Source organism: Lepidochelys kempii, chromosome 3, assembly GCF_965140285.1.
Source record: "Lepidochelys kempii isolate rLepKem1 chromosome 3, rLepKem1.hap1, whole genome shotgun sequence".
Classification (NCBI taxonomy): domain Eukaryota; kingdom Metazoa; phylum Chordata; order Testudines; family Cheloniidae; genus Lepidochelys; species Lepidochelys kempii.
The window spans coordinates 106,629,233-106,644,908 of record NC_136382.1 but is presented as its reverse complement, the minus strand read 5'-3'; the positions used below and the strand labels follow the sequence as shown (position 1 = coordinate 106,644,908).

General features: G+C 42.7%; 1 protein-coding gene across 6 annotated transcripts in view; it reads right to left on the bottom strand.

Annotated features, from left to right (window-relative positions):
* The window catches only part of ARFGEF3 (ARFGEF family member 3), a 124,617-nt gene that overhangs the window by 10,019 nt on the left and 98,922 nt on the right, over nucleotides 1-15,676 (bottom strand). For all 6 annotated transcript variants that reach the window (XM_073337434.2, XM_073337435.2, XM_073337437.2 and 3 more), the window contains 8 exons: nucleotides 14,117-14,261; nucleotides 13,287-13,415; nucleotides 11,969-12,145; nucleotides 11,397-11,511; nucleotides 10,475-10,577; nucleotides 9,583-9,714; nucleotides 8,479-8,609; nucleotides 849-2,073 (listed from right to left, as the gene is read on the bottom strand). In XM_073337434.2, coding sequence (XP_073193535.2) covers nucleotides 849-2,073; nucleotides 8,479-8,609; nucleotides 9,583-9,714; nucleotides 10,475-10,577; nucleotides 11,397-11,511; nucleotides 11,969-12,145; nucleotides 13,287-13,415; nucleotides 14,117-14,261 — 2,157 coding nt within the window. The remainder of the gene's footprint in view (nucleotides 1-848; nucleotides 2,074-8,478; nucleotides 8,610-9,582; nucleotides 9,715-10,474; nucleotides 10,578-11,396; nucleotides 11,512-11,968; nucleotides 12,146-13,286; nucleotides 13,416-14,116; nucleotides 14,262-15,676) is intronic.

Sequence of the window (15,676 nt, the reverse complement as noted above, 5' to 3'; positions counted from 1 at the left end):
TGCCTACTCATTTTTTTTGATAACTAGATATTTTGCTACAACTGTATTACAGTCATTAATGCCTCGGGCTGACAATGAGAGTCCTGCTTTGCACGGGGCTGACACAGCTCGAGCCCCAGCTGCTACCAGCTCAGATAAATGGAGTTTGACTGTACTATTGAGGAAAAGTGTGTGGCAAACCTCAAAACGTATGCAAAATTGTGGACTGCACAAAGAAAGCTAATTAAAATAAAAATTGTAGTGGAAGTCTAACGTTGCAGGATCTGCCATTTCCACAATATCGCACATTAAGTAAGGGTAATCATAACACATCTGAGACAACTGGTAACATTTCCAAAAGCACCTAAGGGTATGTCTGTACTGCAGCTGGGAGGTGAGAGTCCCAGCCCAGGTAGACACTGTTAGCTCTAGTGCATTAGCTGAAGATGAGCTAGTGCGAATGTGTCTACCTGCGCTGGGAATCACACCTCCCAGCTGGAATTTAGACGTATCCTCAGCGATTGAGATGCCTAATTCCCATTTTCAAAACAGACAAGCAATTAGCAGCCTAAGTCTCATTGAAAGTCAATAAGGCTACTAATTAGCAAAATTACTTTTGAAAATGGGAAATGGGCTCCAAAGTCACTTAGGCACTTTAGAAAATTTTACCCAGTAGCTCCCATTCCAATTTCCCTGAAGTCTCTGACGATTCTTCCACAGAATACTCTTTCTCTGATTTGATCATGATGTAGGGTCACATCAATACCAGCTTGTGGGGATACTCAGTAGATCTCTGATGCTAGACATTTTGGTTTAATCTTTTCTACCCCTTTTGGCATTACCCTACCATAGTCTACCAAGTGTCCTACCTGTATTTGTGCCTCTGCATCTCGCACAGATATATTCAGGGAGCTGACTGTAGATCCTGAGCGCGGCCTCTTCTCTTGCCTCAAGATCTCTGGGCCGGCACTGAAGGAATGCCTCATTTGGCCTTGGTCCACCAGATGTTGTGGTCGCTGAGGGAGTGGTGAATCTTGACCTCTTGAGCCCAACAACTCTCCCTTCTTTTCCACTTTGACATCTTTGGTGAAAGAGGTCAAGTTTTGTTGCTGCTTCCTTTTCTTATACTCAGTCATGAGTTTGGAGATAGTTTTATCAGTGGCTATGGTGTAGATTTTGTTGCCAGCGCTCTCCCACCATTCTTTTTTCCTGGCTTGGTCCTTTTTTTCCATTTTAGGGCTCAATGGTGGTAGAAGCAGCATTTCTCCACTGCCTCCCTTGGGAGTTAGATTGTCTGTCAAGTGATCCCTACTTTGACTTCTGTCATCTTCTGAGGGTGTATCTTTTCCAGACTGCCCTCCGGTTGACGGGGTGGAGGTTTCAGATTGAAAGGATGGTAGGATGAAAAAAGGATCGCCTTTGAAAACTGGAGGTTCCTCCACATTATTCTCCAAATCCAGATGCATTTGGATATAGTTGTTACAGAGTTCCATGCATAGCTTGTGAAGCCTTTTGATTAACCAAGCCCAGTCTGCATTGCTCACTGGCTGAACACTCAAAGATGGTATTCTAGCCCTCCACTGTCTCTTCTCCTTCCCCCTTGGGGGACTGACTTGGGCAGTTTCTTCAAAAATGTCTTCATCTTCTGAAGAGCACTGCTGGGAGGAGTCTGTGCTTCTTTCATCATCCTCAAATAGGATCTTCTTCACCTGCTCTGCGGTGATGTTCTCCTGGTTTGTCAGGATAGCACAGACCAAGGCATGGAAGTAAATGTTGAAGCTCATTGCCGACTGGCGGTACAAGTTGGCAGCTCCACTAATGCCAGACACTTTTTTCAGCAAGCACTTCAACCCAGGCCTGGTGTCAAACTCTCTGGCTGTCCGATAAGAATCCAGAAGTAAGTCAAAGATGACAGCCAAATTCTGCATGGAAATGTACCTGAGGAAACCAGCCAGTTTGGTTTCTGGCACTTGTACTGTCTTCTCTTCCACGTGAGAGGGGCCCTTCACAAACTCTTCTAGCAAGATATCATATAAATTCTGGAGAAGCACTTGATGAGACAACAGACTCACCACTATTGTCCTGAAAGGGATACTTGATACAACAAAAAAAGGGAAAAAAAGATAAATTAACAGTTCATAATTCACAAGTTATTTCACTATGAGTTATAGGCATACACTGTATTTTAGAATGACTTATGAAAGCTACAAACTGAAGGTCCAATCCTGCAAATCCTTATTTGCTTTAGCAGTCATTACTCACACATATAGTCCCATTTATTACATATGTTTGGGTAAGGATACTGAGCAAAAGTTTTCTGGATCAGGCCCTATACTGCCTTCATTCAAATTGAAATAGGTATTTCAATAGTGTACTATGCTTTTGCTACTTCTGTAGCCTTTTGGCACATGTGATATCAACTGCAGGATTAAATGTTTTCTTTTTCAGTATCACTGTAACTAAGCTTACTCCAAACATTGTACACTACTATAACAGGAAGACTTGTAGACTACAATGTCAGTGTCTCCCAATTTTGCTTCGTTTATGTCCTTGTACTTTCTTCTCTTTTTATTGCACTTTGACTCTCTCTAGTGGTAACAACCCTGTCACTCCTCTACATAAACAATTTAATCAAAGCTCAGCTTTGCTATGGCAGATTTAGACACAAACTGACATGCTTCTGAAGACTAATTCCTGGTTTCCATTTCCCCTCTAGTAAGGCCAACAACCTCTTCCCAAAAAGAAAAGGAGTACTTGTGGCACCTTAGAGACTAACCAATTTATTTGAGCATAAGCTTTCGTGAGCTACAGCTCACTTCATCGGATGCATACTGTGGAAAGTGTAGAAGATCTTTTTATACACACAAAGCATGAAAAAATGGGTGTTTACCACTACAAAAGGTTTTCTCTCCCCCCACCCCACTCTCCTGCTGGTAATAGCTTATCTAAAGTGATCACTCTCCTTACAATGTGTATGATAATCAAGGTGGGCCATTTCCAGCACAAATCCAGAGTTTAACAAGAACGTCGGGGGCGGAGGGAAAGGGGGTAGGAAAAAACAAGGGGAAATAGGCTACCTTGCATAATGACTTAGCCACTCCCAGTCTCTATTCAAGCCTAAGTTAATTTTATCCAATTTGCAAATGAATTCCAATTCAACTGTCTCTCGCTGGAGTCTGGTTTTGAAGTTTTTTTGTTGTAATATCGCAACTTTCATGTCTGTAATCACGTGACCAGAGAGATTGAAGCGTTCTCCGACTGGTTTATGAATGTTATAATTCTTGACATCTGATTTGTGTCCATTTATTCTTTTATGTAGAGACTGTCCAGTTTGACCAATGTACATGGCAGAGGGGCATCGCTGGCACATGATGGCATATATCACATTGGTGGATGTGCAGGTGAACGAGCCTCTGATAGTGTGGCTGATGTTATTAGGTCCTGTGATGGTGTCCCCTGAATAGATATGTGGGCACAATTGGCAAGGATAGGTTCCTGGGTTAGTGGTTCTGTTGTGTGGTATGTGGTTGCTGGTGAGTATTTGCTTCAGGTTGGGGGGCTGTCTGTAGGCAAGGACTGGCCTGAAGGATGACCCAACACTCTCACAAATCTTGGGAGACAGGCCAGTCCTTGCCTACAGACAGCCCCCCAACCTGAAGCAAATACTCACCAGCAACCACATACCACACAACAGAACCACTAATCCAGGAACCTATCCTTGCAACAAAGCCCGTTGCCAACTGTGCCCACATATCTATTCAGGGGACACCATCATAGGGCCTAATAACATCAGCCACACTATCAGAGGCTCGTTCACCTGCACATCTACCAATGTGATATATGCCATCATGTGCCAGCAATGCCCCTCTGCCATGTACATTGGTCAAACTGGACAGTCTCTACGTAAAAGAATAAATGGACACAAATCAGATGTCAAGAATTATAACATTCATAAACCAGCCGGAGAACTCTTCAATCTCTCTGGTCACGTGATTACAGACATGAAAGTTGTGATATTACAACAAAAAAACTTCAAAACCAGACTCCAGCGAGAGACTGTAGAATTGGAATTCATTTGCAAATTGGATAAAATTAACTTAGGCTTGAATAGAGACTGGGAGTGGCTAAGTCATTATGCAAGGTAACCTATTTCCCCTTGTTTTTTCCTCCTCCCCCCCCCCCCCCCGACGTTCTTGTTAAACTCTGGATTTGTGCTGGAAATGGCCCACCTTGATTATCATACACATTGTAAGGAGAGTGATCACTTTAGATAAGCTATTACCAGCAGGAGAGTGGGGTGGGGGGAGAGAAAACCTTTTGTAGTGGTAAACACCCATTTTTTCATGCTTTGTGTGTATAAAAAGATCTTCTACACTTTCCACAGTATGCATCCGATGAAGTGAGCTGTAGCTCACGAAAGCTTATGCTCAAATAAATTGGTTAGTCTCTAAGGTGCCACAAGTCCTCCTTTTCTTTTTGCGAATACAGACTAACACGGCTGTTACTCTGAAACCTCTTCCCAGACCTTCAGGACACAAGCATAAGGAATATGGTAGAGAATGCACAGACTCTTGTTCTAAAGCATATTACACGGTTGTTGGAAAGAATCTAATTTAATCCAGATTGAATGTGTTAAGAACAGATTTCCTCAATTTATATACACCTAATATGGGATGGAAATGATACCACCACTCTTAGTGGATATTATTCCCAGACTTGAGTGTATATATCCCCGCTCCTCTCAACGAGATCAGAAACATCCTGCGACCACATCACTGAATTAATGATCTGCACATTAAGCCCAGGAATGCTAAAATGTCGTCTTGCTGACATGATGAAATTTTGCAGATAATTCACCAGTGAGTAATGTTTAGAATCCTACAGCATAGACCAGGCTAGGAAGAAAGGCTAGGATAATTTTTAAGGCACTGTTTTTTAATCCTACAAATCACTAGCATCTTCATTTATGATAATTTTCTTAATCTCTTTAGTCTTTGCATACAGTCACAGTTGCTAGAATGTCAGAATTGGAACTGATGCTGTGGTAAACATACCTAGATAGCATTGCCTGTCATGACAGGAGGAACTGAGTGCTAGTATCACAGAGCTTGCACAGCATGCTGCTGGATGTGCAATTACGTGTTACCCTGGTAGAGGAGCTAGCTCTGATGTGATGCAGTTCCTGTGTGCATTCATGTGCAGCGGTCACAGGTCAGACAATGTAGAATCAGTGCTGTCATGGCAAATCTATCCATGCGTGTGCATTTGCTGTGACACCTGCGGTCAGTGCAGGTGACTCAGTAAACACCTCTGTGAAATCTGGAATGGTCTCGTATTACATGATGACTGTGATGACGACAAAATCCTGATGATTATACAGGAGCTCTTTTCTAGCAGTTAGTCTTCTGCTTTACAAACATTACTGACAGACGCTCTGATTCAACAAGGTACTTAAGCATGTGCATAGCTTTAAGCAAATGAGTACAGTAACTCCTCGCTTAATGTTGTAGTTATGTTCCTGAAAAATGCTACTTTAAGTGAAATGATGTTAAGCGAATCCAATTTCCCTATAAGAATTAATGTAAATGTGGGGGGTTAGGTTCCAGGGAAATTTTTTCCGCCAGACAAAAGACATTATATACATATACAGTATAAGTTTTAAATAATTTTAAACAAACTAATACTGTACTCACCAACGATGACTGTGAAGCTTGGTTGAGGCGGGGCGTAGTAGGGTTGGGGCGCGGGGGCTCGCCCCACTCCACCTGTCCGGCACTCCTGCCGAGGAGCAGGATTGGGGGCTTACCCACTCCCCAGTTGGAACACCGGGCAGGCGGAGCAGGGCAAGCCCCTCTGCTCTGACCCTGCTCCTCGGCAGGAGCACTGGGCAGGCGGAATGGGGTAAGTCCCCGCGCTCCAACCCCACTCCCCGGCAGGAGCGCCCGGGCTGTTGGGTGGAGTGGGGCGAGCCAAATAACTTAATAATGGAACGTTGCGCGACTTTAAACGAGTATGTTCTCTAATAGATCAGCAACCTAATAACGAAACAATGTTAACCAGGACTAATTTAAATGAAGAGTTACTGTACTTCCATTGTCTTGAAGGGACTAATCATGTGCCAGACCCAGGACCAGAATTAGGGAAATCCACACACCCTTTAATAGCCTTAGGCCCAGATTTTTAAACACCTAAACTGATTTAGGAGCCTAAATCTCATTTTCAAAAGGGATATAGGCACTTAGGAGCCAAAATCCCATTGACATTCAAAGGCAATTAGACTTTTAAGTGCCTAAATTCCTTTTGAAAATTAGATTTAGGATCATAAATCAGTTAGGCTTTGCAATGCTGAGCATTGCAATGCCTAAAACACCTTTAAAAATCTGGGCCTTACAGCTTAATAGCAGTACTGCTTGGCCAGGATGTCGTTTCCTAGGTAAAACACCAAACTAAGGTGCTGGCAACATACACATAAGCGAGAGCACATGACACCAATCCCATTTAAGCATAACATTATTTTATCTTTTGTTTGCGATTGCAAATTATGAAACTATATTGTAGGGTGAAAAAAATGCTCCCTTACCCCAGCTTCCTGTGGAACAATGTAGCATTAATGAAGCAAAAATCAAATGGGAAAAGAGAAATCCCAGGAGGTTAAAACAAAGCTTCAGAATGGTTACAATTTTTAGCATGCAAGATTGGCACCACATGCATTGTTGTAGAAAATAATAAGGAAAATAATGGCACAGTCAAGGTTGAGCCTTATTCTGGTGAAGAGTCGGCTGAATAGTGGAAACCCACTTATGAAAACAAAACAAAACTCCTGGTTATTGTTTAGACACTACACAAGTCTAATGATGCTGGAATGGTTCAGAGTACTAGGAGTCAGTACAGTGATCCTTTCAAAAGGCCTGTGTTCCCTTATAAATGCTCGAGTATAGATTGACACTTATGCCACTGCCCTGGGCAGTGCTACGGTCTCCACTGGGACCTCTCTATGCACACTGAGTAGGTAAAAAGAATGTTGAACAATCTGTCCCATTCTTTAGAATGGAGCTGGTTATTCCCCCCCCAGGCAAGGAAAGGGTTAAGGTCATGATCCCAACCCTCCCTGACCCTTTTTGGAGTCCTGTTCCTTGAGGGGAAGAGGAGAAAGCAGTCCCTGTGCACCCTCGAGAGGAGGTAGCATAGCGATTGCAGCTGTGGGAGACCTTTGCACACCACTGCAAAGAAATGAGGCTTCTTGCATTGTCCTTCTTTCTCCTCAGCCAAGGAAGGACCATGAAGATCTGCCCCTCACTGTCAACAAGACTACAGCTCTGAATAAGAGGAGCAAAGGGGGACTTGCCACAACGTCTGCTTACAGACCATTTATCACATACATTTCATCCCCAAAGGTTTCATTGTTGGCAATACATTTCCAACAATATAAACACAGGTCCTGGATTCACAGTTCTGACTCTGTCTCCCATTTGTGCTATTGGGGTTGACGTTAGTGTTCAGCAGTGCCAAAAAGCATCAACCTAAATGTTATGTGATGAGCTCAGAATGTGACGGGCTAGGCAATTGCATGCTGAAAGATCTGTGATGGGTGACTTAATACTTGAAGAGTTTTATCTACAAAAACACAAAAAATTCCTCAGCTCAGTGTATTGAGCCCGACCCTGGTAGTTTTGGACAATGCTTTTGCTAACCTAGGGTTAGCTTACATTGCTCCACAGACCCACTGTCCTACATTTCTTTTTTTGTTATTAAGCAGTCCTTTAGCTGGAACAAGCAAAATTCAGGAACAAGCAAAAGTTCCCTCTGCATAATTTTGGTGTTATGGTTAAAAAACAAAATGGAAAGTTTTACTGACATATTCGTGGAGTACAAATTAATAATTCTGGTTCTAATTTCTACATACTATGGTCATTTACAAAACAGCATAACCATTTTTCCATTTGTCTCCCTGGTGCCTGCAAATTTTTTGAAAACTGTTAAAGGGAACTTCTGCTTTTGGCTGATGAAAAATGCAGAGAGCTGCACCAAAGGAAACAGAATGAGCCCTGAATATTGGAGATGGAAAAGACCTAGCACTGTAGGTTATTGAGTCCAACTCCATCCTTCGCTTACATACACACAGTTCCCTATAAATGATTTGCTAGTTCTTTTTCCAGTCTAGTTTTCACACACCATGTGAGGCTATCGAACTGATTGTGGATCCCTGACATAGGTGAGCACTCACCCATGTAACCTTATTTACTTCAATGGGACTACTCATACGAGTGTGTGCTCACCAGTGGGAGGGTTGCACAATCAATACTTCCTCACAAATGGGTCTCTCCTGTGTGCTGATAATGGTTGTTTCTCTTCCCTAAGTTCCATTCTATTCATTGATCATTCATATTTTTAGCAAACCTGGAGGACAGATTTGCTCTTCTGCTTTCATCTCACTACGTGGCTAAAAACATTCTTTGCCTCCGGCTTAGCCCTATGAAGGCCTTTTGGAATGGTTCTCACCTTTTCTGGGTGTGCCCATTGTGTTTCTTGTCAGCAGGCAGCTCAATGATCAGCACACAGGATTGAGCATGTTCAAATCCCTCCTTGTTGTTGGGGGTCTTTGGTGAGCACTGGGTGTCTAACATGAAAACCTAAAAAATCCACACATTATGCACAACAAGCAGCTCAACACCTGCACCATTGGAAAAGGTAATACATATAGGAACAGAACAGCCCCTTTGCATGGCTAAAGTCTCCCACCTGTGCAGGCTGTGCATTCTGAGGGGGATTATTTTCAAAGGCACCCAACTCCCATTGACTTCCTATGGGAAGTCAACCAAATCTCCACTCTTGTGGCTTGTTGTGCTTTGTACTGTAACTGGATAGTTGGGCTAAAGCACAACTGAGCAGAATTTATCTCAGGAGAGGTCACTGAAGAGACACTGTATGCACACGCGCAACCAGATAGGGGTTATGGGAGTTGGGATTCTCTGAACTTCAGGTGTTAAAAAAATTATAAAACAAAACACTGCCAATGCCACCCACCAGTCTCTGTGACCCACTGGGTTGTCTTTTTGTTATTGCCCATCAGATCCAGGTCTGCATATTATCGGTGTACTGGGCATTCCAAGAAGCAGCAGGTACAATCAATTACACACAGAAATTGACAGAAGTGACCTGTTGATTCATCTAATCCATCCCTGGCTTGTCCAATTTATTTTTAATGCAACCAAAGTGACAGACATTCACTACTTCTTTCGGGAAAATGATTACTCCTAAGTCTAATAGGACATTTACCTGGATTTGCACAAAGGGCTGCTTGGGGAAGTAGTTGATGTGGTGCTGCCTTAAGTGACAAGCAAAGGAAAGGTAAGGTAAACTCCAGCAAGATGCTATTTTAATATGGAGCTTCACAAGCCTACTGCCCTCCACAGGGAGAAAACACATAGTCGGAGGGAAACGCTTCCCCGGACCTCCAGTAACAAAGGTACTGAGCAAAGACTCCCACCACAGTACAATTTTCCCTTTCCAGGAGTTTTTGGAAAGAAAATTCCCAGCCTGCCTGTTGATTTAACTCTTGGTATATAGTTTGTTCTCTGGCTTCCTTTGTAATGAGATCATTACCTGTTGTGCCATGGCTCGGATTCTCCAGTACTCAGCTTCAGCACTGGGAGAGAGAGACGGGGCCGCCACCTTCACTTCACAGGCATCGCCACTAAAGCTTTCAGAACCACTGTGGAAATAGCCCAATAGGTTCTACAGAGAGACACAACGTCAGTCTTTCACTGTGTGAAACATCAATCAAGCAGTTGTAGAGCCCTCTAGCCTCATGAGCACATGTGCATGACCAGATTCTGAGTGATCTCCCATAATTGCCCTGGCATCTCTCCGGATATTTTATTTGAACAAATGCACTGTGATTCCCTTTTAAGCAGCTTGGACTGTGATGACTTACCAAGGTTTTTGGTTACAATCACAGACTGAGTCAAAAGAGCCAAGTGTTTTAGTCTGGACTCAGTTTGTAGCAAAGGCATCACTCAGGCAATCATTTGTTTTCCCATTGCATTTGTAAAGCCAGCTGAAGAACTGGATATAAAGACATGTCATGCAGATAACATCTGCTCTCACTTGCACCTGTTCAACCCCGCTGATTTCATATTGGCAGGGCATCATGAAGAAGCCTGGTCACTTCCCACCCTGATCTTTGGTGCAATACTAGAGCACTGTTGTAGGAAGCATGGCCCTATGCCACTGCCCCAATGTACACGTTCTTTGGAAAAAACAGAACACTTCTGTTTCCAGGGTTATTAATCTGAGACCTTTCACTAAAATTAAACAAAACAATAACTAAAATATATGATAACAGATCTGAAATTACTTTTCTGATGTTTTTGATTTTCAGGCAAAGTCTTTATTGTGGCTTGGGTAAAATTAGACACAAAAGTTTCTCAGAAAAGGGAATCTATTTATCTAGCAAATATCAGTGAATTGAGGCTGGTTGGGACGTTAGTTTTACCTTTACTGGCTCAAGAGTTGCAGAGAACGCGTCCTGTAACGCACAGCATGCAAGCCTCCACATTTCTTCAGTAAAAACGGGCCCTGCTGTCACCAGGACATACCTGCAAGTAAGGACACTGGAAGCTATCAAGCCTGCAAGCCCTACAAAACTTTTTCTGACTCATAAAGGAAGAAGGTAGAAATTGGGCTACTGGGTAGAGCAAAATCTAGACAGCTGCTTCACAAACATCAAACTAGTAAGATGTGTGCCAATCACCACCCTGACCATTTTGCCTAGACATTGTATTCCTTTCCTGGCTGCTATTTGAGTGCTTTTTATCAATATAGATTCAAAGCTTTCCAGGGCAGGGGCTGCATCTTTCTTTATTGTCTGTTCAGTGCTGTGCACCATATTTTAGGTTTGACTGCAATAATAATTTGCACAATGTGATGGGGATACTTAACTCAGGAGACCTGTGTATCCCACCCAACAGCAGTTTGATTATTTTTTCTACAGGCTGTGTATTGACTAGTGATGTAGATATTCGTGTAGAGCAGATATTTTCATGGGAGGAACATGCATGTTTGTTTATATCATTTCCCAAAATTGTGGACTTTCTCCTCTGCTCTGACAGCATCGAGTCAATACAGACGGGCCATGGGCATTCCCATACATTCCTACCTTCCCCTTCATGACTGGGAATTTGGTTTGATAACAAGCAAACAGTCTGGCTAATTGATGGACATTTAATTTCAGCCCTTAGAAGCTTTTTCTAACTCTAGATTTTGCTTTTAAAGAACAAGAGGCAGGTTATAGATTACTATGGAGGTACTGGCCAAAATGATCAGTTTGTTTGGCCAAGACTTCTCTAGTCAGGAGTCTTTGCATCACTTCCTCTTTTTAATACTCTGATGGGGGAAAAAAGGCTCTTCTATATTACCTGATACATGAGCAGCCAACTCTGGAGATTGTTTCTGTAGGCTCCGCCACACAGGCTACCAACAACTTGAAGAGATCTTTTAGCATTGTATTAATCATATTCTCGTAGCCAATGTCTATGGGGAAAAGAAAGTTGTTTTTAGCATTCCCACCTTCGCAATATCATCTAGACAAACAGCAGTCCTTCTTCTTCTTGATATCTGAATGTTTTACAAACTCGATTCTCTTTAACACTAATGGCTGTTTTATAGGTGTCAAAACACAGCAAATTAAGAGGAGAGCTGTTCTCTTCAGGCAAGTATATGGGAATATAAATTTTCCCACTGATATTGGGGAAGTGCTGTGTTAGTTCCTATTCCTGTCTATTATGATCTTGAGCGTAATACTCGATCACTTTATATTTTTGGAAAGTTTAACATAATCTCTTTTAAGGTAAAAATGACTTTCCCATTCTTCCTGATCTTGACTTGTTCTTGAGCAACGGAAACCAAGCCATCTTCTAGGCATGCCACACAGTAAAACCCGGCACCGTTAGCGAATCACTAGACCTGAGGTTGAAGGGACACGGCTTACCTGAATGTATGAAACTTTGAACGTGCCCCACTACCAGTTCACAGGAAAGGCCAATGGCGTGCTTGAAATTAGCAGATGCCGCATCCCAGTAAGAACGGTCACCATGGCTACGATGGAGCCAGAGGGACATTGTGGGGAGTAAAAGATGTACAACCGCATAAATGCCAAATCCTGGGCCTGGAAGGAAAACACAACCAGGGTAAGAATTTCTGGCTGCAAATACCCACTGAAACACATGCCCAAACTAAGAAATCCAGGATCCTTTACCAGACTGAGATCATGGATTGACTAATGTTAATGAAAACTACTTCGAAAATATCTGAAGTATTTGTGCTGTCTTAACTAAGAGCCAGTAGTAAAGTTTGCAGCAGTGCATACACCTTGGATTGCCTGTTGAAAGTGTATAAATTACCACCCATTAATTGAAGGGTACATGGAGAATCCAACTGTCTTCTTGAATTTAGTGTAGATTTATTGTAAGATGTAAGAGATGACAGAACAACTATTTTCTGGGGAGGAGTGACCAAGAGCATGGCAAGATATTCAGCTGTTAATAAAATAAATACTGGGCATGACAGTACTTAATTCTATGAGTTTGACACCCACAACATGTTTTTTTTTACTCATCAAGTCAATTAGTTGTGTGGTTTTAATATAAAACATTTATAACCATATATGGTGCGGTGAAAAGGCATTTGTTTCTGATGCACAGTTCTGGTTCGGACTATAGGAATGCAAACTGAGCAGTGCAGTTTTATGCTGGATGAACATTCGAGGAGGATTTCATGAAGAGTGTCTCATAATATATAGAGAACAATCCAGCACTTCAAGAAACAGGAGAAGTTTTTCAAGCAGGTACAACAGAGGAAGGTAAAAGCTGGAAATATTTGTTCTGGATAAAATAGCAGATGTGCAGGGAATGTATCAGTATGTAGTGATGTCATATCACTCCACAGATTGGCCTTCAAGGGGGTGGAGAAAAGAATACCTGCATATCATGATGTGTGTCAAGAACAAGGAGAATTGTGTACACTAGACAAAAGTACCAATAAAAAAATTAACACATGCCAACAGCTACCACCACACAGTTACCACAGTTATCCCTTTCCTCCCCTATGCAAAGACTATCATCTTTTTGATGAAGCTCGCTTGGGAGCCAGTCAATGTGATCTTTAACCAAGCCAAGAAGTTACTAATGAACACCACAAGGACAATATCTCCTCTCTAGAGAAGCTAAGCAAACTATCTTCACGGTCCTTGCTAGCTTAATAAGGATTTTTCTCAGTAGCAGAATGTTCCATAAAGTTGTTGAAATTACCAGGAATTTTGGCAACATCTCTCAGCAGCTCAAAGAGTAAATCCAGGGTGGGTGGCTGGTGCTGGCGGGGACAGTTGGATATGGCGGTAGTTAATTCTTCCAGCAGAATGATCCAGACATTGATAAGGCCTAGAAATACGGACACATAATGAGAAGCTAGGAGTAAGGTGTGGGGAAATATACTAGAAGCTATTTATAATGCATTTACTGGTTTGATCATTGGCTGGGGTTGGTTTCAAAATGCAAGGGAGACGAAGGAAAAAATCTCCTGTGAGCTAGATAATGGGTTCCTAGTCTTTATCCCCTTCCCATCCAATACAGTTTGTATGTACGGTGGTGATGGGGCATTGCCCATTTGAATCTCTGCTCTCCTCTCTTCTCCACTCCCTTGTCTCATTTATAGAGCATCTATACCCCTCCCACCTTACTCTGCGTTCTTTCTCCCTTCATACCCATTTAGTGGATGGAACGGTTAGGATTATCAGGCTGTCATTGTTATTACTTTATCCTCTCATCTCAGAGGAGTGTGGGTCTCTTACGTATGCAGTGCATCACTAAGTATAAATGAGGTGAAATCACCTGAGTATGCATGTAGGATATAGCTAAATTGGGCATGTGTTCGCCCCACTGAGAGGAACCACCACAAAAGAGCTTAATTTGTAACATATGTGGATATGTAAACAATACAGACACAGGGCAACACCATATTTCTGGACACTTTTTTTCTGAACATTTGCAACAGTTGGCCAAATTCACAATTACACGTGGAGCTGATTAACTTCTGTGTGTAACCACAATTATGCAATAGCCATGATTTTAAATTCACCTACCAGAGTCATCCTCAAAGTCAGAAAGGACACACTCAGTCCCATCCTCACTGCTGGCTGATGGCTCCTGCACTCTTTGGGGCAAGTTGACCAGCCGGCCACTGAGGAAAATTGGCTTCAAGGGCATTTTGTAGATTTTGGCTAGCAACTAAACAAAGAAAAAACGTAACGTGGGAAAGTGGGAAAGTGCCATCATGCCACACACAGGGAAAATAAGTATTAGAGTGACAGTAATATTTGGGATGGATAGTGGCATGATACGGTCCATCTAGTGGCAACGTAGTCTAGGGCAGTGGTTCTTAAAGCCGGTCCGCTGCATGTTCAGAGAAAGCCCCTGGCCGGCCGGATCAGTTTGTTTACCTGCCGCGTCCGCAGGTTCGGCCGATCGCGGCTCCCACTGGCTGTGGTTCACCGCTCCAGGGCAATGGGGGTTGCAGGAAGGGCGGCCAGCATGTCCCTTGGCCCGCACCGCTTACCACAGCCCCCATTGGCCTGGAGCAGCGAACCACAGCCAGTGGGAGCCACGATCGGCTGAACCTGTGGATGCGGCAGGTAAACAAACCGGTCCAGCCTGCCAGGGGCTTTCCCTGAACAAGCAGCGGACCAGCTTTGAGAACCACCGGTCTAGGGTACTGAACACAAGACGAGGAGTCAAGAGCTCCTCCCTCTACTGCTAATTTGCTCTGTGACCTTGGACAAGTCATTTAAACAACCTGTGTGAGTTCCCCGAGCTGCGAAATTCAAATAATACTGGTCATACCTGAGTATTCTGAGGATTAGTTGTACACAGAGTACTTTGAAGATGTAAAGAACTGAATAAATACTAAATATTATCTTTATCTGCCAGCCATCCACCTATCTGCAGGTTATTTTGGAGATTGTTTTTTTCTTTCTGATCACTAGCCCAGCAAAGGTTGATTGCTCCTGAAATAATATATACTGGTTTGCCAACTGCAATGAACATGATCTTTGCAGCATTATATCACCAGTCACCAGAGATAATGTTAATGCCTTATATGTTTTGAAAACTGGGATTCCACATTTTTTGGTACCATAAATCGTTGGTATCTAAGTAACTTCAGAAGTTCTTGAGTGAGTGGCTGCTAACCATATGAATGGAATGTATTAAAATTCAATGTAGTATTCAAAATGGTCCCTCACAATCGCACATTGGTGCCAGTGGTCCAGAGCTAAATAAACTACATCAGTGTAGTGCCATGAACATTTTCACTCTCTGCATTTGTATCGCGTCATACCAATCCCTATAAACTAAACAGGGTTTCTCAAATTATGAGGCAGCCTCCATGGCCTGGTTCTCCAACATCTTCAGACTGCGATACCCAACAGACAGCAAGGTATTTTAAAAAACCAAACAAACCATAATGTAAGGACCTGATTCTGCCCCATAACTCACATTGAATAGGTACTTTGCAAGCAGTCCCTCTGATTTCAGTAGGGCTATTTACAGAGTAAAGGACTGCTTTGAGCATGGTAGAATTGGGACCTAAATTTCAATTTGTGAACAGAGAGGAGTCCTGTACTTTGCTTCTTAGGCATTTTTGA